Genomic DNA, 25,359 nt, shown 5'->3' on the forward strand with positions numbered 1-25,359 from the left:
GATAAACGAGGTGTGTTATCAGTTGCAACTCCCTTCCTATTACCGCATTAACCCCTCGTTTCATGTGTCTCTCCTCAGGCCGGTGGTAGCCGGTCCCCTTCAGGAAAATGAGGTGCCGGAGGTCCCTCCGCCCCCTCTGGACATCGGGGGGTCCCCGGCGTATAGCATTCGGGCCATTCTGGACTCAAGACGCCAGGCGAGGGGCCTGCAGTACCTCGTGGACTGGGAGGGGTACGGCCCGGAGGAGAGGTGCTGGGTGCCGGCCGGCGGAGGACGTCCTGGACCCATCTATGTTGAGGGATTTCCACCACCTCCGTCCGGATCGCCCTGCGCCTCGCCCTCCGGGTCGACCTCGAGGCGCGTTGCGGGAGCCGCACGTCAGGAGGGGGGTACTGTCACGATTCCCACCGACGGTGGCGCCCCCTCCTGCTCGGGTGGTGCTCGGTGGTCGTCGTCACCGGCCTATTAGCTACTACCGATCCCCTTTTGGTTTTCCCTTTTTTTGGTATTGGGCACCTGTGGCCAATTAGCTATTAGTGGGGGTATTTAGTTTAGCTGACCCGTCTGTTGTTTGTGCGGGATTAATTTGTGTTCATTGACGACGTGTTCGTCGGCTTTACCTGGTCGTCTATTTTGTATTTATTCTCTATGGTTGGGAACTTTTGTTTATCCTGTGTTATTAAAAACACCCCTCCCTGTGTTCGCTGCTTCCTGCGCCTCATTCCTCCTACCCGACTACCGAAGCCATTACAGTTTGTTTGTTTATTCCATGTTTAACTCTGTGTTGTTGTTTGTGTCGCAATGCTTTGATTTATCTTGGCCAGGTCGCAGTTGTAAATGAGAACTTGTTCTCAACTAACCTACCTGGTTAAATAAAAAATTTAAATAAAATAAAATGGGGCTGTAGTGGAACAGGTTGAGAGCTTCAAGTTCCTCAGTGTCCACACCATTAAGGAATTATCATGGTCCACACACACCAACACAGTGGTGAAGAGGACACGTCAACACCTCTTCCCCCTTAGCTGGCTGAAAGGCATGGGCCCTCAGATCCTCTAAAGGTTCTACAGCTGTACCATTGAGAGCATCTTGACTGGCTGCATCACTGCTTGGTATGGCAACTGCTTCTCATCCGACCGCAAGGCGCTACAAATGGTAGTGTGTACAGCCCAGTACATCACTGGGACCGAGCTCCTTGCCATCCAGGACCTCTAAACCAGGCAGTCTCAGAGAAAGGCCTAAAAATGGTCAAAAACTCCAGCCACTCAAGTTATAGACTGTTCTATCTGCTACCGCATGGCAAGTGGTACAGATGCGCCAAGTCTGGAACCAACAGGAACCTGAACAAGCCATAAGACTGCTAAATAGCTAGTTAAACAGTTAATCAATAGCTACCCGGAGTTTCTGCATTGACCCTTTTTGAACTAACTCTTGTCACATATGCTGCTGTTACATTTTATTATCTAGCCTGTTGCCTAGTCACTTTATCCCTACCTACAATATATGTACATGCAGTATCTTTCTCAATTACGTCGTACCCCTGCATATTGACTCGGTACTTACCAAGTATCCAAGTTATCGATACTGACTATGTCACGATTGTCGTAGTGATGAGACCAAAACGCAGCAGGTATGTGTATACTCATCTTCTTTATTATATGGAAAGAAGGCAAACCCAAAATAAACACGTATACAAAAAGAAACACACCGACAATAAACAGTCCTGTAAGGCTTGACGCTATACACGGAACAATCTCCCCCAAATCACAAACACAAACACACCCTAATATATGGGACTCTCAATCAAAGACAAATAGACAACACCTGCCTTCAACTGAGAGTCCCAACCCCAATTAACCAAACATAGAAACAGGCACACTAGACTAAACATAGAATGCATGAAAATCAAACAGTGCCCAAACACTCCGGAATACTTAAATCAAATGCCCCTTCAACAAACACACCACCCCGAACCACATAAAACGAATACCCTCTGCCACGTCCTGGCCAAACTACAATAACAATTAACCCTTATACTGGCCAGGACGTGACAGTACCCCCCCCCCTAAAGGTGCTAACCCCGGAAGCACCTCAAAAATAACAAAAACCCCAAACAACAATAACAAATCCCCCTAAACTAAAGGGCGGGAAGTCACTTGTGCCACCGACGGCACTTGTGCTACACCCCCCCTCCCCAACCCACCTATGCAGGTGGTGGTTCAGGCTCCGGCCTATTGTCCTCCAGAGTGCCGACCGACCCGATCAGCCTCGGACCGTAGGCAGACTCCCCCTGCTCCGGATCCTGGGCAGACCTCCACCTCTCCACCCTGTATGTAGACTCAGACATTAAACAGTTAATTTCTTTAAGTTCTGAATTGTCAGGCTTACTTAGTTTAAGGTTGCTGCTAGACTCCCTTGGGTTTTGGTCATCTGCAGACTCTGGGCAGATGGGCCACTCTGGCTGATCCTGGCCGCTGGGGCAGTCTGGCAGCTCTGGGCAGTCTGGCAGCTCTGGGCAGTCTGGCAGCTCTGGCAGCTCAGGGCAGTCTGGCCACTCTGGCTGATCCTGGCCGCTGGGGCAGTCTGGCAGCTCTGGGCAGTCTGGCCACTCTGGCAGCTCTGGGCAGTCTGGCCAGTCTGGCAGCTCCGGGCAGTCTGCCCACTCTGGCTGATCCTGGCCGCTGGGGCAGTCTGGCAGCTCCGGGCAGTCTGGCCACTCTGGCAGCTCCGGGCAGTCTGGCAGCTCTGGCAGCTCCGGGCAGTCTGGCCACTCTGGCAGCTCCGGGCAGTCTGGCCACTCTGGCAGCTCCTGACTAGTGGGTGGCTCTGGCGACTCCTGACTGACGGGCGGCTCTGGCGACTCTTCACTGACGGGCAGCTCTGGCGACTCTTCACTGACGGGCGGCTCTGGCGACTCTTCACTGACGGGCGGGTCTGGCGACTCTTCACTGACGGGCGGCTCTGGCGACTCTTAACTGAGATGACGCACTTGAAGCCTGGTGCGTGGTGCTGGTACTGGACGTACCAGACTGGGAACACGCACCTCCAGGCTAGTGCGGGGAGCGGGAACAGGACGAGTCGGACTGGGCTGACGCACTTGAAGCGTGGTGCGTGGTGCTGGTACTGGACGTACCAGACTGGGAACACGTACCTCCAGGCTAGTGCGGGGAGCGGGAACAGGACGAGTCGGACTGGGCTGGCGCACTTCCGGGTCCGCACGAGAGACAGGAACTGGAAACCCAGGGCTATGGAGGCGCACAGTCGGTCTTGATCTTACCTCCTACACAACCCGTCCTGGCTGGATGGAACTAGTAGCCCTGTACGAGCGAGGTGCTTGTACAGGGCGGACTGGGCTGTGCACGGGCCTGATGGTAGCCGTGCGTAGAGCGGGAGTTGGGTAGCCTGGTCCTAGGAGGCGTACCGGCGACCAGATGCGCTGCGCAGGCATCCTCCTACCAGGCTGGATGCCCGCTCTAGCACGGCACCTGCGAGGGGCTGGAATAATGCGCACCGGACTGTGCGTGCGTATGGGTGAGATAGTGCGCTCTTCAGCGAAACCTGGCGCCCTCCACCTCATACGCTCCTCCATATAACCACGGGTAGTTGGCTTCTGGCTCTTCCTTGGCCTAGCCAAACTACCCGTGTGCCCCCCCCAAAAAAAATTATTGGGGGTGCCTCTCGTGCTTCAACGTCAGTCGTGTTCCTCGGAAACGTTCCCGGTCCATACCAGCCTTTCGCCTTCCCTCCCTCTCTCTTACCACCTGTCCCCATGGAAGGCGATCCTTTCCTGCTTGGATCTCCTCCCAAGTGTAGGAGCCTTCTCCCCCCAAGATCTCCTCCCAAGTCCATCTCTCACCATAGTCCAACTCAAATTCCCTCTGCTCCTTCCTCTGCTGCTTGGTCCTGGTTTGGTGGGAGATTCTGTCACGCTTGTCGTAGTGATGAGACCAAAACGCAGCAGGTATGTGTATACTCATCTTCTTTATTATATGGAAAGAAGGCAAACCCAAAATAAACACGTATACAAAAAGAAACACACCGACAATAAACAGTCCTGTAAGGCTTGACGCAATACACGGAACAATCTCCCCCAAATCACAAACACACCCTAATATATGGGACTCTCAATCAAAGGCAAATAGACAACACCTGCCTTCAACTGAGAGTCCCAACCCCAATTAACCAAACATAGAAACAGGCACACTAGACTAAACATAGAATACATGAAAATCAAACAGTGCCCAAACACCCCGGAATACTTAAATCAAATGCCCCTTCCACAAACACACCACCACGAACCACATAAAACGAATACCTTCTGCCAAGTCCTGGCCAAACTACAATAACAATTAACCCTTATACTGGCCAGGACGTGACAGACTATGTATTTATTCCTCGTGTTATTATTTTTAATATATTATTTTATATTTTTTTCTCTCTGCAATGTTGGGAAGGGCCCGTAAGTAAGCATTTCACTGTTGATCTACAACTGTTGTTTATGAAGCATGTGATAAAAAAATATATATTTTAATCTTTCAATACCACAAGGATGACGCAAGTGAAGTTTGGTCTAGTGCTATAGGTTGGTTATATTTGAATGCAGCAGGTAATCATTCTTAAACTCATTACAGTGCATTCGGAAAGTATTCAGACCCCTTGACTTTTTCCTACATTTTGTTACGTTACAGCCTTATTGTAAAATTGATTCAATCGTTTTTTTTTTTTACTTATCAATCTAAACACAATACTACATAATGACAAAGTAAAAACAGGTTTTTAGAAATTTTTGCAAATTTATAAAAAATCTAAAAGGAAATATCAAATGTACATAAGTTTTCAGATCCAGATACTTTGTTGAAGCACCTTTGGCAGCGATTACAGCCTCAAGTCTTCTTGGGTATGACCCGACAAGCTTGGCACACCTGTATTTGGGGAGTTTCTCCCATTGTTCCTTGCAGATCCTCTCAAGCTCTGTCAGGTTGGATGGGGAGCATCGCTGCACAGCTATTTTCAGGTCTCTCCAGAAATGTTCGGAGAGTGGCTGGGCAACTCAAGGACATTCAGAGACTTGTCCCAAAGCCACTCCTGCATTGTCTTGGCTGTGTGCTTAGGGTCGTTGTCCTGTTGGAAGGGGAACCTTCGCCCCAGTCTGAGGTCCTGAGCGCTCTGGAGCAGATTTTCATCAAAGATCTCTCTGTACTTTGCTCCGTTCATCTTTCCCTGATCTTGACTAGTCTCCCAGTCCCTGCCGCTGAAAAACATCTCCACAGCATGATGCTGCCACCACCATGCTTCACCCTAGGGATCATGCCTGGTTTCATCCAGATGTGACACTTGGCGTTCAGGCCAGAGTTCAATCTTGTTTCTCATGGTCTGAGAGTCCTTTAGATGCCTTTTGGCAAACTCCAAGCGGGCTATCATGTGCCTTTTACTGAGGAGTGGCTTCTGTCTGGCCACTCTACCATTAAGGCCTGATTGGTGGAGTGCTGCAGAGATGGTTGTCCTTCTGGAAGGTTCTCCCATCTCCACAGAGGAACTCTGGAGCTCTGTCAGAGTGACCATCGGGTTCTTGGTCACCTCCCTGACCAAGGCCCTTCTCCCCCAATTGCTCAGCTTGGCCAGACGGCTAGCTCTAGGAAGTATTGGTGGTTCCAAAATTCTTCCATTTAAGAATGATGGAGGCCACTGTGTTCTTCGGGATGACTGCTTATAACAGTGCGACGTATAGGCCAATACATGTAGTTATTTTTGACCAAGTTACTCAAGGCCTCCTAGTTTCTGTGTGCCAAATTAGAAAAAAAGTTACCAATCTATGCTTGAGTTATTTGACCATGCCAAGGTTGAAAAAAATCCAAGAATAACAGTGTCTACAATGGAGCAAGTGGACCACGCCTGAGCTGGTTTCACTGGCTTAATCAAAGGGAATGTGGAACCACGCCGCAAACAGGTAGACCTAGGCCTACTGAACGTAAAGAGGCACTGCTTTACTGATCTTAATTGCTACAGATAGGCTATAGAAGGCCCACTGCTGTGATATTTACAGATGTTTATCATTTAAATCCCATCTTAAAACATGTTTATATGGTGGTCAAATGGCTCCACCATTTGAGAGTTGTTATGCTACACTTCTCCAGGCGCACCCCTCAGCTTTAAGTCTATAACCAAGTGGCGGGGCTACCGTTTAAATGTATTTTTAATTCAAGAGTTGACCTATAAAATGTGATCAACTAGGTAAGCCTTACATGGAGTGGATTGGCTATTTGATGGGAGCCATGCAGTGCTGTGCGTGTCACTTTTTGCACGTGGAGATGACGAGAATGAGGTTGATGCATAAGAGCAGGAGGAGAGTGCCTGATATTAACAAGCACAAAACTGGACATGTTCAAATTTAGTAGGATCAGGCTCTCAAAATCAAAGACTTGTGTTCTGATGACATTGACAATGCGTCTAGACATATTTTAATTGTGACGTCGTGTGTAGTTATGTTAAGGATAATGACAGCTCAGTTCATTGAGTCTGGGGACAGTTCACGGACGTGTTTTTAACAGAGCTATTAGTACTACCACAATTAGCAGGTGGGTAAATTGCCTTATGCCGTCCAGTGCTATCAAGTCAGTGCAAGTGAAGGAAATAAGGCGAAGAGAGAAAGTTAAGATTTCAACACCGGTGTTGCTTCGAGGACCGGAGGTCTATCATTGAGCAGCTGGAGAAGGAGGCTCAGAGGACTATAATGCCTTCTCTTAATATAGAGAAAGGCTGTGCTCCAGTCCTCCTCAACTTCCTGAGAAGTCTACCTGATGACTACATCCCCTGTCTTTCACTCTGCTTGCTCATTCATCTTCTGCACATCTATCACTCCAGTGTTTAATTGCTAAATTGTAATTATTTCGCCACTACGGCCTATTTATTGCCATAACTCCCTAATCTTACCTCATTTGCACACACTGTATATATACTTCCTCTATTGTATTATTAACTGTATGTTTGTTTATTCCATGTGTAACTCTGTGTTGTTGTTTGTGTCGCACTGCTTTGCTTTATCTTGGCCAGGTCGCAGTTGTAAATGAGAACTTGTTCTTAACTGGCCTACCTGGTTGAATAAAGATGAAATAAAAAAATATATATAAAAAAAACTCACATAAAACAACAACAGTCACTACACACAACCTTAACCCTCACTTTAACTGTACCCCTAACTCTAACCATAAGCCAACAACAAATGCATCATCTGCCACAAAAAAGGACTTAGGAAAATTGCAATTGGCTTGAACAGGGCAGCACGGCTGGCCATTGGATGTACACAGAGAGCTAATATTAATAATATGCATGTCAATCTCTCCTGGCTGAAAGTGGAGTAGAGATTGTCTTCATCACTACTTTTATTTATGAGAGGTATTGACATGTTGAATGCACCGAGCTGTCTGTCTAAACTACTGGCACACAGCTCAGACACCCATGTATACCCCACAAGACATGCCACAAGAGGTCTCTTCACAGTCCCCAAGTTCAGAACAGACTATGGGAGGCACACAGTACTACATAGAGCCATGACTACATAGAGCTCTATTCCACATCAAGTAACTGACGCAAGCAGTAAAATTAGATTTAAAAAACTGATAAAAAAACACCTTATGGAACAGCGAGGACTGTGAAGCAAACATTGGCACACACACACACACACACACACACACACACACACACACACACACACACACACACACACACACACACACACACACGATAACATACGCACTATACATACACATGGATTTAGTACTGTAGATATGTGGTAGTGGTGGAGTAGGGGCCTGAGGGCACACAGTGTGTTGTGAAATCTGTGAATGTATTGTAATGTTTTAAAATTGTATAAACTGCCTTAATTTTGCTGGATCCCAGGAAGAGTAGCCAAAGCAGCAGCCTTTGTTCTACCTAATGGCTATCTGGTGACTCCGTAACTTCTTTAACAGCAGTGAACACAAACTAAAATATGTTTATTTTCTTATCCAGCCAATGAAGAGTGATCCAGCATGTCATGAATAATAATATGTCTCTTCATTTAGGGTTCTGGTCAAAAGTAGTGCATTATATGGGGAAAAGGGTTTAATCAGAGAGACTAGACTTATTTGAGCTATTGACAAAACACTATAATGTTTGTTGGCGACAGCTCTCCATAATGTGCCTGAAGATAATTAAGATTGTGACTCAGACGGTCCTCAAGATTCTGCTGCCAGCACTGGCTTGTATCCTTGGGCTGAACCTGAGGAGTGAGGTGACCTCCCCAGAGTCCCACCTCACCTAATAGGTATGTTCACAGTAATGTTTATACATCACATCACCTTATTTTTCGAGCCTAGCATCCATTACCCATAGACCTACTTCATCAATCCAATGCACTCTGTAATTTCAATTTCTGCTGACAAACGCTGCCCCTGAGGTTGTGGGTCTTGGTGAAATCTTTAACTGGGTAATCCACAAACATAGAAAACATATACACTACCATTCAAAAGTTTGAGTTCACTTAGAAATGTCCCTGTTTTGAAAGAAAAGCACATTTTTTGTCCATTAAAATAACATAACACATCACATCAGAAATACAGTGTAGACATTGCTAATGTTGTAAATGACAATTGTTGCTGGGAACGGCTGATTTTTAATGGAATATCTATCTACATAGGCGTACAGTGGCCCATTATCAGCAACCATCACTCCTGTGTTCCAATGGCACGTTGTGTTAGCTAATCCAAGTTTATCCTTTTAAAAGGCTAATTGATCATTAGAAAACCATTTTGCACTTATGTTAGCACAGCTGAAAACTGTTGTGCTTATTAAAGAAGCAATAAAACTGTCCTTCTTTAGACTAGTTGTGTCACACCCTGATGTGTTTCACCTGTCCTTGTGATTGTCTCCAGCCCCCTCGAAGTGTCGCCCATCTTCCCCATTATCCCCTGTGTATTTATACCTGTGTTCTCTGTTTGTCTGTTGCCAGTTCATCTTGTTTGTTCAAGTCAACTAGCGTTTTGTGTATCAGCTCCTGCTTTTTCCAGTCTCTCTTTTCTCGCCCTCCTGGTTTTGACCCTTGCCTGTCCTGATTCCGAGCCTGCCTGACCACTCTGCCTACCCCTGACCTTGAGCTTTCCTGCCGACCTGTACCTTTGCTCCCCTCTGGATTACCGACCTCTGCCTTACCCTGACCCTGAGCCTGCCTGCCACCCGATACCTTTGCCCCACCTCTGGTTTACTGACCCCTGCCTGCCTTGACCTGTCTATTGCCTGCCCCTGTTGGAATATTAAACTGTTGTTTATTTGACGTGGTCTGCATCTGGGTCTTACCTTCATACCTGATAGTACGAACTGGTCATGACTGACCCAGCAGACCCGGACCAGCTGAGCAACACCATCTCCTCCCAAGGAGCCTCCATTGGTAGGCACGATGAATTGCTTTGTGTGTTGATGGAGGGGGTCCAATTGTTGGCTGAGCGCCATGACCAGGCGTTGGACATGCTGCTGGAGCAATTCCGCAAGTCATCTGGGAGGCAGCCTGCCACGGTGGTAACCCCACTGCCCCTCAGCAACTCGGCGGTTAGCAGCGCCGCCCAACCGGCCATTCCACCTTCCCGGGAGCCCTGGTTACCTCCTCCGGAACACTTTAATGGAGAGCCGAGCACCTGTCGGGCGTTTTTTAGCTCAGTGTGCCCTCATTTTTGAGCTTCAGCCCTCCTCCTTTCCCTCGGATCACTCTAAAATAGCCTACCTCATCACGCTGATGTCTGGAAGGGCTTTGACCTGGGCTACTGCCGTATGGGAACAGCAGCTGGCCATATGCGCGAGCCTGGAGGGGTTCGTGGGAGAGGTGAGGAAGGTCTTTGATGCCCCGATCTCCGGGAGAGAAGATGCCCGCACTGTGGCTGACTATGCGGTGGATTTCCGTACGTTGGCAGTGGAGAGTGTGTGACTCGCCTCCGAGTCATTCCGGAAGTCCCCAATGGTCCCATGGCCGAGAGCACCCGAGATTTCCCAACCTTCCTCAAGAGTCACCGAGGAGGGCCAAGACACTGTTTCCCGAGCCCATGCAACTAGGCAGGGCTGGGCTGTTGCCAGCAGAACGGCAACACTGGATCAGCACAAGGAGCTGTCTCTATTGCGGGACTTTCGTTCATTTTGTGTCCTCGTGGCCGGTAAAAGCTTCCCTTACTCGCATCCCTTTTCATGTCATTCTGTTTTGGGGAAACCAGTCCAAATCTCTCTGGGTCCTCATTGACTCTGGGGCCGAATAGAGCTTTTTGGACGCCACACTGGCTTCCAAGCTGAACATCCCCATTCCCGTGGATGTTAGAGGGTTGGACGGGCGCTCTATAGGTTGTGTTACCCATAACACCACTCCCATCAACCTACAGGTGTCAGGGAATCACAGTGAGACCGTTCAGTTCCTGCTCATCAAGTCCCCCCAGATCCCCTTGGTTTTGGGAGTCTACTGGTTCCGGTGACACAACCCACTCAACAACTGGTCTACAGGTGCCATCATGGACTGGAGTCTGTCCTGCTACGCCCATTGTCTGAAGTCGGTGCAACCTGCCCCGGGACATCTTCCTGGATCCTCGGAGGTGGTTCTCTCTCCGCCATTCCCGCGGAATACCAGGATCTCTGGGAGGTGTTCAGCAAGTCCCGGGCCACTTCCCTTCCGCCGCACTGTCCCTATGACTGTGGGATTGACCTTCTCTCTAGCACCACGCCGCCCCAGGGGCGTCTGTACTAGCTGTCGGGAGCTGAAACCATGGCTATGGAGGACTACATTTGGGACTCCCTAGCTACTGGATTTATCCGTCCCTCTTACTCTCCCGCTGGCGCAGGGTCCTTCTTCGTGGAAAAGAAGGACAAGACCCTGCGCCTGTGCATTGACTACCGGGGACTCAATGGTATCACTGTTAAGAACCGTTATCCACTACCACTCATTTCCTCGGCCATCGAGCCGCTCCAGGGGGCAACTGTGTTCTCCAAGCTGAATCTACGTAACGCCTACCACTTGGTGCGGATACGAGAGGGGGACGAGTGGAAGACCGCCTTCAACACAGCCAGCGGCCACTATGAATATCTGGTCATGCCCTTTGGCTTCACCAACGCCCCTGTTGTGTTCCGGGCTCTGGTAAATGACGTTCTCCGCGACATGCTGAACCGGTTCGTCTTCATCTACATTGATGATATCCTTGTCTTCTCCCAGTCCGAAGACCTTCCTGAAGACTAGTATGGCTATCCTGCATAATAAGGAAATTACTCGATGTCATAAGCACTTTACTAATAGCCTCTTTTGCCTGGAATTTCTTGCTAGAGGAATTTGATTGCTCTGACACAGACTAGCCGATGACTGTGTGAATATTACACTCTCTCCTGAGCTCAGCTCAGAAAATTGAAGACTCAAGTCCTGAAAGGTTGAGGGGGACTGGGAAACAGTGACAACACCATCCACAAACCAACCAAGGGAACTTGCTACTGCTGAAGATTTGCTCTCCACTTTTGAGACCTCTGTCTTAAAGATGTTCACAAGGCTGCTGTGCACCTCTTGATGTCTGTTGTCTAGATCAGGAAGACAGATAGCTGGTAAAGGTTGGCTCTCACTGGGAACTCTACTGAGTTGGGTGGTGGGTAATTGTTCCTCACCAGTGGAAACGTCCTTTTGCAGAGTGTCTGAAAACTCCTGAAGAGGAGCATCTTTAGCCATGCCTTGGTCTGGAGCAAAAAGTGTAAGGAAGTCCATACGGCCATAGACTCTGTGGGCTGCAGAGAAGACACTCCTCTGTGAAAACTCTGTCTCTTGGTTATTGAGAGAAGCTGGCTCATCACATGCTTCACATGACTGTGCTATGGCCTCCACGTCTCCCATAAATGTATTAATAATCCCTTTGGTTGTGGAGGTTACAGGCATTAGAACTATGGGAGCAACACAAGAATGCCTTCAGGAAATAAGCACACCAGAAGAGCTGCTGACCTTCCTCATAAGTATGGTGCTCACCGCTGCAAGGGCGTTAGACTGGAAGTCAGGGCTAGAGAGATTCTGAAGATTCTGGACACCGCACTGGTATAGGATCCAGAGTCTTTGAGAGAGTGCGTGGGCTCTTCTTTTCCAGGTGAAACATCAAGTTCAGGTTGAAGTTTAGATAGAAAATGAGACCCCAAGATTTTAATCTTCTTGGTTAAATCCAAAAGAACATTGAAGTTCTCTGCCATTATGTCCATACTCTCCACAATGACATTAAGGAACTCATTGGTCAAAGGGTCCATTAGAGGCTTAATCATGTTCACACACTACCTTGGCTCAGCCTTTCCATCAAAGCTGTGCATTAGTGTCTGTAGCTGGACCGAGACCACATGTACCATCTCCCTGCCTGCTGCTAATCCACCAGCATCATCACCATCTAACATTATGGGGGAGAATCTACCCGAGCTGGCCTGCATTGCCACTGAGAGGCCAGCCTTGAGCTGGTTGACCAACTCCCCAACCATAGCACAGGTGAGCTGGAATGAGTTAGTGTAGGCAGGGTTTAAGTGAGCCTCACCTAGGAACAGTAGGAATCTCACCTCCGTTATACCAAAGAGATCCTTCAGTAGTCACACTCTGCATAAACGTCTGGGATCTTGAACATACAATAAATGCACAAACTTGAGATTGGAGACCAAAATTAGCACACTGATGGTTTACTTATGTCAGTGTAGTTCACCAAACGACCTCCACTACATACGTGGGCACTATTCTTCTTCTAGAATCCCTAAACCAAATAACATGGTTTTGGGGCTGAGTTTGATGTCCATACGACATCACAATTAGATTTGTTTTACTCAGAATGTCACAGTAGCTTCATTCAGCGATCTACAAACACATAGCCTATTAGCTATATGATTAGCTGCTACACATTAACTCACCCCCGGGATTAAAAACTATCATTTAAAACATACATAGGGATCTGTTAGCAGAATAAGTATTTTATTAACAAAAGGTCCGTTTTAAAGCTAATTTCCCTTCACATTTTGCCATGACTCATGCCATGTTAATATGATATATGAGTAAGAGTGAGGTCAGGGCCCCTGGGCACCAGGGCTGGAGCCAATTAGAATTGAAGGCAGTCAATCAGGAAGTGATTCTAATTTTTTTTTTAATTAAAAAAATGTTTTAAATAAATAGCTTCTACTCCTCAGTTTATTGAGAAGCCATTGAAAATAAAAGCAGTTTTTGCAAATTTTGAATTGTTATTTAAGTTTATTTCCTGAATTTGAGCACATGCCCTCCGTGCACTGTCGGTAATTCAGCCATGATTACTACAAGTTTAGATAGCTGGCTAGACTAACTAGAATAATTTACCAATCAACATTTTTTTTACTGACATGGGCTAATTGAGTGACTATCAGTAAGTCACATACAGTACCGTGAAAAAGTATTTGCCCCCTTTCTGATTTTCTCTATTTTTGCATATTTTTGATAGTGAATGTTATCAGATCTTCAACCAAAACCTAATATCAGATAAAGGGAACCTGTGTTTACAAATAACAAACAAAACGTATACTTATTTTATTTACTTAATTAACAAAGTCATGCAACACCCAATTCCCGTGTGAAAAAGTAATTGCCCCCTTACACTCAATAACTGTGCCACTTTAAGTTGCAATGACTGCAGCCAAATGCTTCCTGTAGTTGTTAGTCAGACTCTCACATCGCTGTGGAGGAATCTTGACCCAGTCTTGCATGCAGAACTGCTTTAACTCAGCGACATTTGTGGGTTTCAAGTCCTGCCACAACATCTCAATTGGGATTAGGTCTGGACTTTGACTCGGCCATTCCAAAACTTCAAATTTGTTGCTTTTTAGCCATTTTCATGTAGACTTGATTGTGTGTTTTGGATCATTGTCTTACTACATGACCCAGCTGCACTTCAGCTTCAGCTCACAGACAGATGGCCTGACATTCTCTTGTAGAATTCTCTGATAGAGCAGAGTTCATGGTTCCTTCTATTAAGGCAAGTCGTCCAGGTCTTGAGGCAGCAAAGCATCCCCAAACCATCACACTACCACCACCATGCTTGACCGATGGTATGAGATTCTTACTGTGAAAGTGGACTTTTTTTTGGATGACATGGGACCCATTATGCCTGGGTCGAAAACCAAACAATGCATTAATTTACTCTCTCAAGTGCTCATATGAAGCATATGGGCTGATCCCAGCAATGTAACACAGACTAGAATAATGATTACTATAGTGATGACTGCAGGCTGTGTGTTATCAATTTGAGTCCATTAAGTAACATCAGCATCATTTGGCTCCCGTGTGGCGCAGTGGTCTAAGGCACTGCAACTCAGTGCTAGAGGCGTCACTACAGACCCTGGTTCGATTTGAGGCTGTATCACAACTGGCCGTGATTGGGAGTCCCATAGAGCGGTGCACAATTGGCCCAGCATCGACCAGGTTAGGGTTTGGCTGGGGTAGGCCGTCATTGTAAATAATTTGTTCTTAAATCACTCGCCTAGTTAAATAAATAAAAATATCTGACATGTCCTTCCTGTGAAGACTCTTGGATATGATAAGAGCTAGTTTGTCACTACAAGGTTAGTCACACACACTTCCCTTGAAGATGTGTATCCCTTGAAGATGAGAGGTGAAAAGGTTAGGCTGTGCCCTGTGGTTAGCTCTGCACGCTATTGATGCCAGAGACGGAGAAGAAAGCGAGGCATCACACTCACTCCTTTATTCTGGTTCATATACAGTCAATGAACTAAGCAGACCAGACCCAGCTGCTAATGCATTGGTGCCTATGGGAGAGCCACCCTTTAAGCAGACCGGAACTGTGAGCATTTTTGTCAGTGGTAAACGGCTTGAGTGGGACATCTTAATTTATCCAAAACCATCTTAGTTGACGCTACCCTCTGCTGCTTCTCATTTCTGCTATGCCCACTTCCTGTTCAAACTATGTCAGCAGAAACAGGCTGCAGTACTTTCTAAATGTATGTAGTGCATTTAGTGTTTTTTTTGTTCTACCCCAGAAGCAGCAGTATATATTTTCCAGCCATTACTACCCTTTGATTTTTTGCAGCAAACGTCTTTGCCGCAACAGTGTTTCAAGCTGCAAGAGTTTGCCATTTTCAGTTGCAAGATTATCATAAGCAAAGGACACCAGCTGCTGGCTGGGATAGGCATAGCTTGAAGAGCTGATGTATGAACCAGGAGGCCTTCCAGTAGTTGGTCCTTTTAAACAAACATAACGATTTGAATGCATCACCTCACTATAGGTCCCTTATTTAGAAAACTGAGCTGTTGACACATCTTCCTCTTATGCATTTAGAGGTCTGACTTTGACCTGGTGGTAAGTAAGGACCACTACTGGCTATGTGTCCAAAGTTCATGAACAAGTACAGCACCGGGCAGGAACACAACAGTTTCTATTAGTACTGTATAATATGTACATCAGTGGAGGCTGCTGAGGGGAGGACAGCAATATAATGTCTGGAATGGAGTGGTATCAACCACATGGAAACCATGTCTTTGATGTGTATGATACCATTCCATTTTTATTTATTTAACTAGGCAAGTAATTTAAGAACAAATTGACTCCATTCCAGCCATTATTATGAGCCGTCCTCCCCTCAGCAGCCTCCACTGATCTTTATTGATCCTGATTTGGGAGCAACTTTGTATTCTCTAGTAGAAATCAAATACTTTTGTGCAAATCACTTTATTCATAGCAAATGAAACAGTTAAGTTGAAATTCATTAACCCTGCCACAATTAGCATAAGCCAGCTACATAGCATGTGCTAGCTTACGTTCTCATCTAGATAAAACATGTTTTTACATGGAGCCTTCAACTTGTGTAAACTTTTTCCAAAATAAAATAAATTAACCCTTTAGACATCAACCGATGAATATGTCTGGTGTTAAACTGTTCCACTCAGTGTGGAGATGAAGGTGAATGAGAAATATTATTTCTGCAGCCAATACCACAGGTAATGTGATTGATCACCCCAGTAAAGCTGGTTAACATTTAAGAAATCTCCACCAAACCAACATCATAACAGTAGTGTTATTAACGCCAAAGCCCTTATGATGTCCTCTGGGTAAATAGAATGATGTAGATTGTTTCTGTACTGCTACACAGTATACACGATTAAATCGATAAGAGAAGAATTGTTATCATACAGGTTTTGGTAACACCCACACAGGAAAATAAAATGTCCTCTGTCACAAACTCACACGCAATACAAGCACTCAACTCCAACGCATAACCACTACAGGATGACTGTGTAATTGTTAATAAAACATAACATTTGTAATTACATGATAGATCTATGGACAGACAGTTGGAAAAATAACGTGCAGTGTCTGTCTTTACTTCAACAGTCTTGTGTTAAAAGGAGGGATCCCATATTGGATGGAATGTAAGACCACAGCTAAACTCCTATCAGCTCTTCTCCAACTCCTCCTGTCTCCTCTCCTCTCTCAGAGCCACCAGAAGCGGACGTAGATGATGAGCATGATGAAGAAGACCCCTCCGGCAGCCAGCTTAGCATAGGTGGAGCGAGTGTTCAGGTACTTGGCATCACTTCTGTACTTCTTCGACAGGCTGGACAGATTACTGGCCTTGGAGTCCAGAGCTGGATGTGATGCGAGTGGATCCAGGTGAGCAAAGAGAGGGAACAGAAACCAGAACAAATCCTCATTTAACACAAGTGAGAATGGCATCTGCTTCCTCTTGTGACTTAAACACTATTCTTTGTCACAACTTGACAAACAGTATGTAGCTGTGAATTCTACCCAACATCATTTACATTTTAACAATGTGTTTTGCTGCAATGATGTGCATTCATGATAATGGAATAAGCCCTGCCCAAGTTAGACATCAGAGAATCATAGATAAAGGTTTGTGTAATAGAGGTGTTTCAGTTATACATCGAGGACCTACATCAGCCATGCTCAACTGGCGGACCGTGGTCCGGATCCGGACACAGAAAGGTGGTCAAAACAGACCTTGGGCCCCCTCCCCCAAGGTGCAATTTGAAATTTGATAGTGTATGGGCAGTTTTCCTCTTGTTATGTCATTCACTGACAGACCTTAGATAGTAGGGTTGGGCAGTATTCAGATGTTCATACCTTCATTCCATTCCTGTACCAGACTGCGGTATATGGTATTACCAGCAGTGCACACAAGGGGTGCTATTTCTTTCCACATAAAAATGTAACTTAATAATAATAATTGACAAACAAAACACATTTAGGCAACAGGGAACTTGATCCAGGGGTAGACTGATTGTCTCTGCTGTAACCAAGAAGCTTGATCTTGGAAGTTAGCAAACTTCAGTTGTCTTCGCCAACAAGAGGGGTGTGAACATTTTGAACAGTTTTGAGTCGGATGGGTTGCGCGGTGGGGATTGTTCCTATGCCGATAAATGACCATATCCATCCGGACCTTTGCCACTGAGGACATTTGTGTGACCAGACCTTCTCAAATAGTAGTTCAGTACCCCTGACCTAGATTATTGCTGTAAATCTATAAGAAGGACAAGTAAACAGACATTACCAGACAAGGCCTCCCCTCGTTGCAACACTTCCTCAATGTTGGCCACCATGATCCTCTGGACATCCTGCAGCTCTGTGTTGATGCTGCCCAGGTTCCTGCGGGCTCGGCTGTCTATGTACGACTTCTTGGTCTTCTGAATGTAGGTGTCTGTCGACAGAGAGGAAAGCGTTGCAGGAATTTATGGCATATTTTTTCATAATTCATGCTAGGGTTTCCTTTAAAGGTTCATCGCAGTCAAAAATATGATTTTCCTATGTTTTATATATCTCCACACTACGAGGTTGGAATACTACTGTACAATTCAGAAAATTAATTTAATGCCATTTTAGTGTAAGAGCTGTTTGAAAAGACTGCGTTTAATGTTAGCCTGTTGTGGTGGGATGGAGTTTTGGCCTGCCTGGTGACGTCACCAGGCGGTAAATTAGTTAATAGACCAATAAGAAAGAGAGTTCCAAACCTGTCTGCCAATAACAGCTAGTTTAGATTTTTTCCCTCCCCACTCAGACCACCTCCAGACAGTGGTAGCAAAATTCTTGCTTGGGAAATTGCTATTTGCTAAGAAGCTATTTTTGACAATTTTAATTGAAAACAGAGTAAGGTCGTTAATTGTTACCCAGAAATAATTTAATATTGAGATAAGAATGGCTGCATTGGACCTTTAATCAACGTTGGGTTGTTAGTAGGGATTCTAATGATGATATATTTAATTGAATCTCACCAAACTCAATGAAGGAGTACGGTCGGGACACAGTGGGGACTTTCTTCCCGTGCTGTTCATGGAACTCTGCCTGCAGGTCTTCCAGGTAAGCAAAGGCAAGTTTTTTGTGAAAGCTTGCTTCAGACAGCACTAGGTAGACTACTCCTTTTTCTATGACGTAGCTGTTGGGAAAAGCATAAAGGGAAGCATGAGAGTGGAGTGTCTGAGAAGCATAAAAGTCAGTGGATACCTGCTTATTACTGCATGGTATAAGTATGTTAATGGTATGTTAATGGTATGTTAATTGTAATGAGTGTTTTGCCAAGAGAGAGTGTGTGAGTGTCTGTGGCGTCTTTCCTCTAACTGGTTTGAACTCACTGGAAGGACATGGAGCCAGCCTCTAATGTGCAACGTGTGGGACTCTGGTCGTTGAGTTTCCTAAACAGCTGTTTAGCCTGGCTCTGGTACTGTTGCAGGTCCCGACCCAACTAAACCCAGAGGACAGAGCAAGATTATGCAACCAAGCATATTTAAGAGGACACTGAACCAATGATTGGGATCAATATAAATGTTAAATCGACAAAGAAGCGGGTGGTATGGGTATGGTAAACACAGAAACACATCACAGGAACAATATGTATGATGTCCAAACATTGGTTACAGTGCAGAGAAAAGACCAACCTTCTCACTTCCCTTTGGGAGAGCAGATAGGAAAGCAAGGGAAACGTGTTAAAGTTCTTCAAGCAGGTGGCAAGACTCATATGTAGCCTACTGCAACTCAGAAATACTACACGTCCTAGAAATACATGGCTGCCTGATTTGCTACAACTACAAGAAAGTAACAAGGATGAATGAAGTAGACCATCACAAATGGCAAATTAACTAAAGGGAGCAGAATTTACTCAATGGACTTAGCGATTTGATTAACCAGAGGAGATACACTATCACAACATCATTCAGCAGAGTATACAAAATGCTGTTCTGCATTGAGCATTGATCTTTGACTCACTACCTACACGATCACAAGTATGTGGACACCTGCTCGTTGAACATCTCATTCCAAAATCATGGGCATTAATATAGTGTTGGTCCCCCCTTTGCCGCTATAACAGCCTCCACTTTTCTGGGAAGGCTTCCACTAGCTGTTGGAACATTGCTGCGGGGACTTGCTTCCATTCTGCCACAAGAGCATTCATTAGTGAGGTTGGGCGATTAGGCTGGGCACGCAGTTGGCATTCCAATTCAACCCAAAGGTGTTCGTGGGGTTGAGGTCAGGGCTATGTGCAGGCCAGTCAAGTTCTTCCACACAGATCACAACAAACCATTTCTGTATGGACCTCGCTTTGTGAACGGGGGCATTGTAATGCTGAAACAGGAAATGGCCTTCCCCAAACTGTTGCCTCAAATTTGGAAGCACAGAATCATCTAGAATGTAATTGTATGCTGCAGCGTTAAGAAGTCCCTTCACTGGAATTAAGGAGCCTAACCATGAAAAACAGACCCAGACCATTATTCCTCCTCCACCAAACTTTAAAGTTGGCACTATGCATTGGGGCAGGTAGCATTCTCCACAGGCATCCGCCAAACCCATATTCGTCCGCCGGACTGCCAGATGGTGAACTGTGATTCATCACTCCAGAGAATGTACTTCCATTGCTCCAGAGTCCAATGGTGGCAAGCTTTACACCACTCCAGCCGACGCTTGGCATTGCGGATGGTGATCTTAGGCTTGTGTGCGGCTGCTCAGCCATGGAAACCCATTTCATGAAGCTCCTGACAAACAGTTATTGTGCCGACGTTGCTTCCAGAGGCAGTTTGGAACTCGGTACTAAGTGTTGCAATCGAGGACAGACGATTTTTACGCACTTCAACACTTGACAGTCCCGTTCTGTGGTCTTGTGTGGCCTACCATTTTGCGGCTGAGCCGTTGTTGTTCCTAGACGTTTCCACTTTACAATAACAGTGCTTACAGTTGACCGGGGCAGCTCTAGCAGGGCAGAAATTTTACTAACTGATTTGTTGTAAAGGTGACATCCTATGAAGGTGCCACGTTGAAAGTCACTGACCTCTTCGGTAATGCCATTTTACTGCCAATGTTTGTCTATGGAGATTGCATGTCTGTGTGCTCGATTTTATGCACCTGTCAGCAATGGGTGGCTGAAATTCACTAATTTGAAGGAGTGTCCACATACTTTGTGTGTGTGTGTATATATATATATATATACACAGTTGAAGTCAGAAGTTAACATACACCTTAGCCAAATACATTTAAATTCAGTTTTTCACAATTCCTGACATTTAATCCTCGTAAAAATTCCCTGTCTTAGGTCAGTTAGGATCACCACTTTATTTTAATGTGAAATGTCAGAATAATGGTAGAGAGAATGATTTATTTCAGCTTTCATTTTTTTCATCACATTCCCAGTGGGTCAGAAGTTTACATATGTAACCGATGTGAAATGGCTAGTTAGTTAGCGGTGGTGCGCGCTAATAGCGTTTCAAATCGGTGACGTCACTCGCTCTGAGACCTGAAGTGGTTGTTCTCCTTGCGTTGCAAGGGCCGCGGCTTTTGTGGCGCGATGGGTAACGATGCTTCGTGGGGTGTCAGTTGTTGATGCGTGCAAGGGTCCCTGGTTCGAGCCCGGGTTGGGGCGAAGAGAGGGACGGAACCTACACTGTTACACGTGTGTCCGTCATCGCGCACATGTTGATTTTGTCCAACCACACCAGACGCGATCAGGTTGAAATACCAAAACAAACTCTGAACCAACTATATTAATTTGGGTCACGTCGAAATGCATGAAATATTCAGGGCCGTTTAGATATCTAGATTGCTGTTGCTAGCTAATTAGTTTTTTTATTTTACCTGAAATGCACAAGGTCCTCTACTCTAATAATGAATCCACAGATAAAAGGGTCAACCTAGTTAGTTTCTAGTGATCTCTCCCCCTTCAGTCATCTTCTGACTTTTTATATGGCGGTTGGCAACCAGCTTTAAGGTGTATTACCACCACTAACTGGACTGGAGTGTGGACCGCAGTACAGCTTTCTATCACCCATGTGGGTATATGTTCCTAAAAACCAATGAAGAGATGGGAGTGTGGACATGCAGCACATCAAGTGTAAACATTTTTTACAATTTATTTTAGCACCAGGGTATGCAGCCGCGCGTGAGCAGTTTGGGTGAAATGCTTGAATAACATGTACACTACCGGTCAAAAGTTCTAGAACACCTACTCATTCAAGGGTTTTTCTTCATTTTTACTATTTTGTACATTCTAGAATAATAGTGAGGACATCAAAACTATGAAATAAAACATGGAATCATGTAGTAACCAAAAACGTGTTAAACAAATCAAAATGTATTTTATATTTCAGATTCTTTAAATAGCCACCCATTGCCTTGATGACAGCTTTGCACACTCTTGGCATTCTCTAAACCAGCTTCACCTGGAATGCTTTTCTAACAGTCTTGAAGGAGTTCCCACATATGCTGAGCACTTGTTGGCTGCTTTTCCTTCACTCTGCGGTTCGACTCATCCCAAACCATCTCAATTTGGTTGAGGTCGGGGGATTGTGGAGGCCAGGTCATCTGATGCAGCACTCCATCACTCTTCTTCTTTGTCAAATAGCCCTTACACTGCCTGGAGGTGTGTTGGGTAATTGTCCTGTTGAAAAACTAATTATAGTCTCACGCCATCCCATCTGGTTTGGGCTGAGTATCGCTGCAGAATGCTGTGGTAGCCATGCTGGTTAAGTGTGCCTTGAATTCTAAATAAATCACAGACCGTATCACCAGCAAAGCACCCCCACACCATCACACCTCCTCCTCCATGCTTTACGGTGGGAAACCACATGCAGAGTTCCTCCGTTCACCCACACCGCGTCTCACAAAGACCTGAAGTGGTTGTGAGACCTGAAGTGGATGTTCCCATTGCGTTGCAAGGGCCGCGGCTTTTGTGGCGCGATGGGTAACGATGCTTCGTGGGTATCAGTTGTTGATGTGTGCAAGGGTCCCTGGTTCGAGCCCTGGTTCGAGCCCAGGTTGGGGCGAAGAAAGGGACGGAACCTAGACTGTTACACATACACACAATTATTATTTGGTACCATTGCCTTTAAATTGTTTAACTTGGGTCAAGCGTGTCGGGTAGCCTTCCACAAGCTTCCCACAATAAGATGGGTGAATTTTGGCCCATTCCTCCTGACAGGGCTGGTGTAACCGAGTCAGGTTTTATAGGCCTCCTTGCTCACACACGCTTTTTCAGTTCTGCCCACAAATTTTCTGTAAGATTCAGGTCAGGGCTTTGTGATGGCCACTTCAATAGCTTGATTTTGTTGTCCTTAAGCCATTTTGCCACAACTTTGGAAGTATGCTTGGGGTCATTGTCCATTTAGAAGACCCATTTGCGACCAAGCTTTAACTTCCTGACTGATGTCTTGAGATGTTGCTTCAATATATCCACATCATTTTCCAGCCTCATAATGCCATCTATTTTGTGAAGTGCACCAGTCCATCCTGCAGCAAAGCACCCCTACAACATGATGATGCCACCCCCGTGCTTCACGGTTGGGATGGAGGTCTTCGGCTTGCAAGCCTCCCCATTTTTCCTCCAAACATAACGATGGTCATTATGGCTAAACAGTTCTATTTTTGTTTCATCAGACCAGAGGACATTTCTCCAAAAAGTATGATCTTTGTCCCCATGTGCAGTTGCACACCATAGTATGGCATTTTTATGGAGGTTTTGGAGCAGTGGCTTCTTCCTTGCTGAGCGGCCTTTCAGGTTATATCGATATAGGACTCATTTTACTGTGGATATAGATACTTTTGTAACTGTTTCCTACAGCATCTTCACAAGGTCTTTTGCTGTTGTTCTGGGATTGATTTGCACTTTTCACACCAAAGTACGTTCATCTCTAGGAGACAGAATGCATCTCCTTCCTGAGCGGTATGACGGCTGTGTGGTCCCATGGTGTTTATACTTGCGTACTATTGTTTGTACAGATGAACGTGGTACCTTCAGGCGTTTGGAAATTGCTCCCAAGGATGAACCAGACTTGTGGAGGTCTACAATTTTTTCTCTGAGGTCTTGGCTGATTTCTTTAGATTTTCTGATGATGTCAAGCGAAGAGGCACTGAGTTTGAAGGTAGTCCTTGAAATACATCCACAGGTACACCTCCAATTTACTCAAATGATGTCAATTAGCCTATCAGATGCTTCTAAAGTCATGACATCATTTTCTGGAATTTTCCAAGCTGTTTAAAGGCAACTTAGTGTATGTAAACTTCTGACCCACTGGAATTGGGATACCCTGAATTATAAGTGAAATAATCTGTCTGTAAACAACTGTTGGAAAAATTACTTGTGTCATGCACTATGTAGATGTCCTAACCAACTTGCCAAAACTATAGTTTGTTAACAAGAAATTTGTGGAGTGGTTGAAAAATGATTTTTAATGACTCCAACATAAGTGTATGTACATTTCCGACTTCAACTGTATATATCCTTTATTTAACTAGGCAAGTCAGTTAAGAACAAATTCTTATTTACAATGACAGCCTACACCAGGCCAATTGTGCGCCGCCCTATGGGACTCCCAATCACGGCCGGTTGTGATACAGGCTAGATTCGAACCAGGGTGTCTGTAGTGACGCCTCAAACTCTGCCTTAGACCACTGTGCAGTGCCTTAGATCACTGCGCCACTCGGAAGCCCAAATATAGTTAATCTCTTCCTCTAACTACATCACATAAACTGACTAAATCTGTCCATTATGTTTGGCTGCTTGTTACTCTGACAGCTGGAATAAATCCATCTGGACACAATCAAACAACTAGCTAATAATATGGTTTTATTATGAAGTAGGCCTGCATAGATAGACACCGAATAGATTATAAAATACATATTGCACACGTAGCTAGCTAGCAAGCTATCTGACAAGCTATTTTCCAATAGTTCGATAGCTACATTGAATTGCTAGTGTTAGCTAACTAGCTAAAATAGCTTATGTTATCTGACATTGACAGGGAAAACCATCAATAATAACCTGTTCGTCCTCTTGCATTGATGCGGCCAGCGGCAGTCCATCCGCCAACCGAGCGATCATTGTCAGCAGCACCATTTTGGGATTGAAATGTTTTATTCTCAACCAGGGTTGTTAGCCACAGTGTGAAAGCTATTATAATGACAGACAGCAGCTAGGGGTGTGTTCGTAAATTCAATCTGGAGAGCCAGAGTGCGCTCTTGGCGTTAGTAAATTCAGAGCGTTGTCAGATTGCCTGTTCGTAAATTCAGTGTTTCGCTCTCGGAGCGTTCAGACCGCACACTGGACGTGGAGTAGGGTTGATCCGAGCGTTCTGACCTCACAACTGCCAAACTAACTAAAGTTAGCTAGCTAGCTACTTTTGGACAAAAAATGAGAGAACACCTCACTCTCACCATATTACTCGCACTAGCAGAACTGGTTAGTCTGTTTTCATGTTATCTAGAGCGTTGGTGACTAACTGTGCTGCTGGCAACAATTTTAATACGCTTTTTTTGTACTGACACCGGCCATATTCAACGCGTATTGAGCGTTCGTCAATTATTCTGCGCTCTGGCATGCTGAAACGAGAGCGCTCTGAAGTCGGAGTAGATAGCCACAGAGAGTTTACGAAGGCACCCTAGATTGACAAAGGTCTGTTTTCCGGGATCTTTATAACGTCCCTACAATGAAGATTACGTTTAAAATGGTTATGGTTAGGTAGGGTTTGAGATTAGGTTTAGGGTATGGACGTCCCAAGGGTTCCTTATTGCACTAACAGATTGACAACCCAACATTACGGACGGGTTGTCACTAGTTACCACATGAAAACAAAAATGAGCTTTTTGGTCTTAAAGTTAAGGGTTAGGCATGAAGTTAGCAGTGTGGTTATGTTTAAAATCAGATTTTAAGAAGATCAATTGTAGAAATAGGCGGAGTTTAGCCATATTTATAATTTTGTGGCTGTGGTAACTAGTGACAACCCCCCGGACGCGTTGAACTGGCCGGAAATGTTCTTTGGGTATGTCACTCAAATCTCTGACCGTCCATCCCAGACAGCAGTGTCTCAAAAGTTCCGCGTTACTCGAAGCG

At 45.4% G+C, this 25,359-nt stretch overlaps 1 protein-coding gene across 2 annotated transcripts; it reads right to left on the reverse strand.

Moving 5' to 3' along the window:
• Positions 1–15,690: 15,690 nt before the first annotated feature.
• On the reverse strand, positions 15,691–24,562 carry LOC115192565 (vesicle-trafficking protein SEC22b-B). 2 transcript variants are annotated; one of them, XM_029751212.1, is made up of 6 exons: positions 24,292–24,562; positions 18,926–18,937; positions 18,623–18,732; positions 18,266–18,426; positions 17,548–17,694; positions 15,691–16,624 (listed from the first exon to the last, which is right to left on the reverse strand). In XM_029751212.1, exons 1-6 carry the CDS (start codon positions 24,364–24,366, stop codon positions 16,470–16,472), a joined length of 660 nt encoding a protein of 219 aa, XP_029607072.1. In that variant the 5' UTR covers positions 24,367–24,562; the 3' UTR covers positions 15,691–16,469. The 2 variants fall into 2 exon arrangements, with proteins under 2 accessions (XP_029607072.1, XP_029607073.1); XM_029751213.1 differs by lacking the exon at positions 18,926–18,937.
• Positions 24,563–25,359: the final 797 nt, after the last annotated feature.

This window comes from Salmo trutta, chromosome 4 (assembly GCF_901001165.1).
Source record: "Salmo trutta chromosome 4, fSalTru1.1, whole genome shotgun sequence".
Classification (NCBI taxonomy): Eukaryota; Metazoa; Chordata; class Actinopteri; order Salmoniformes; family Salmonidae; genus Salmo; species Salmo trutta.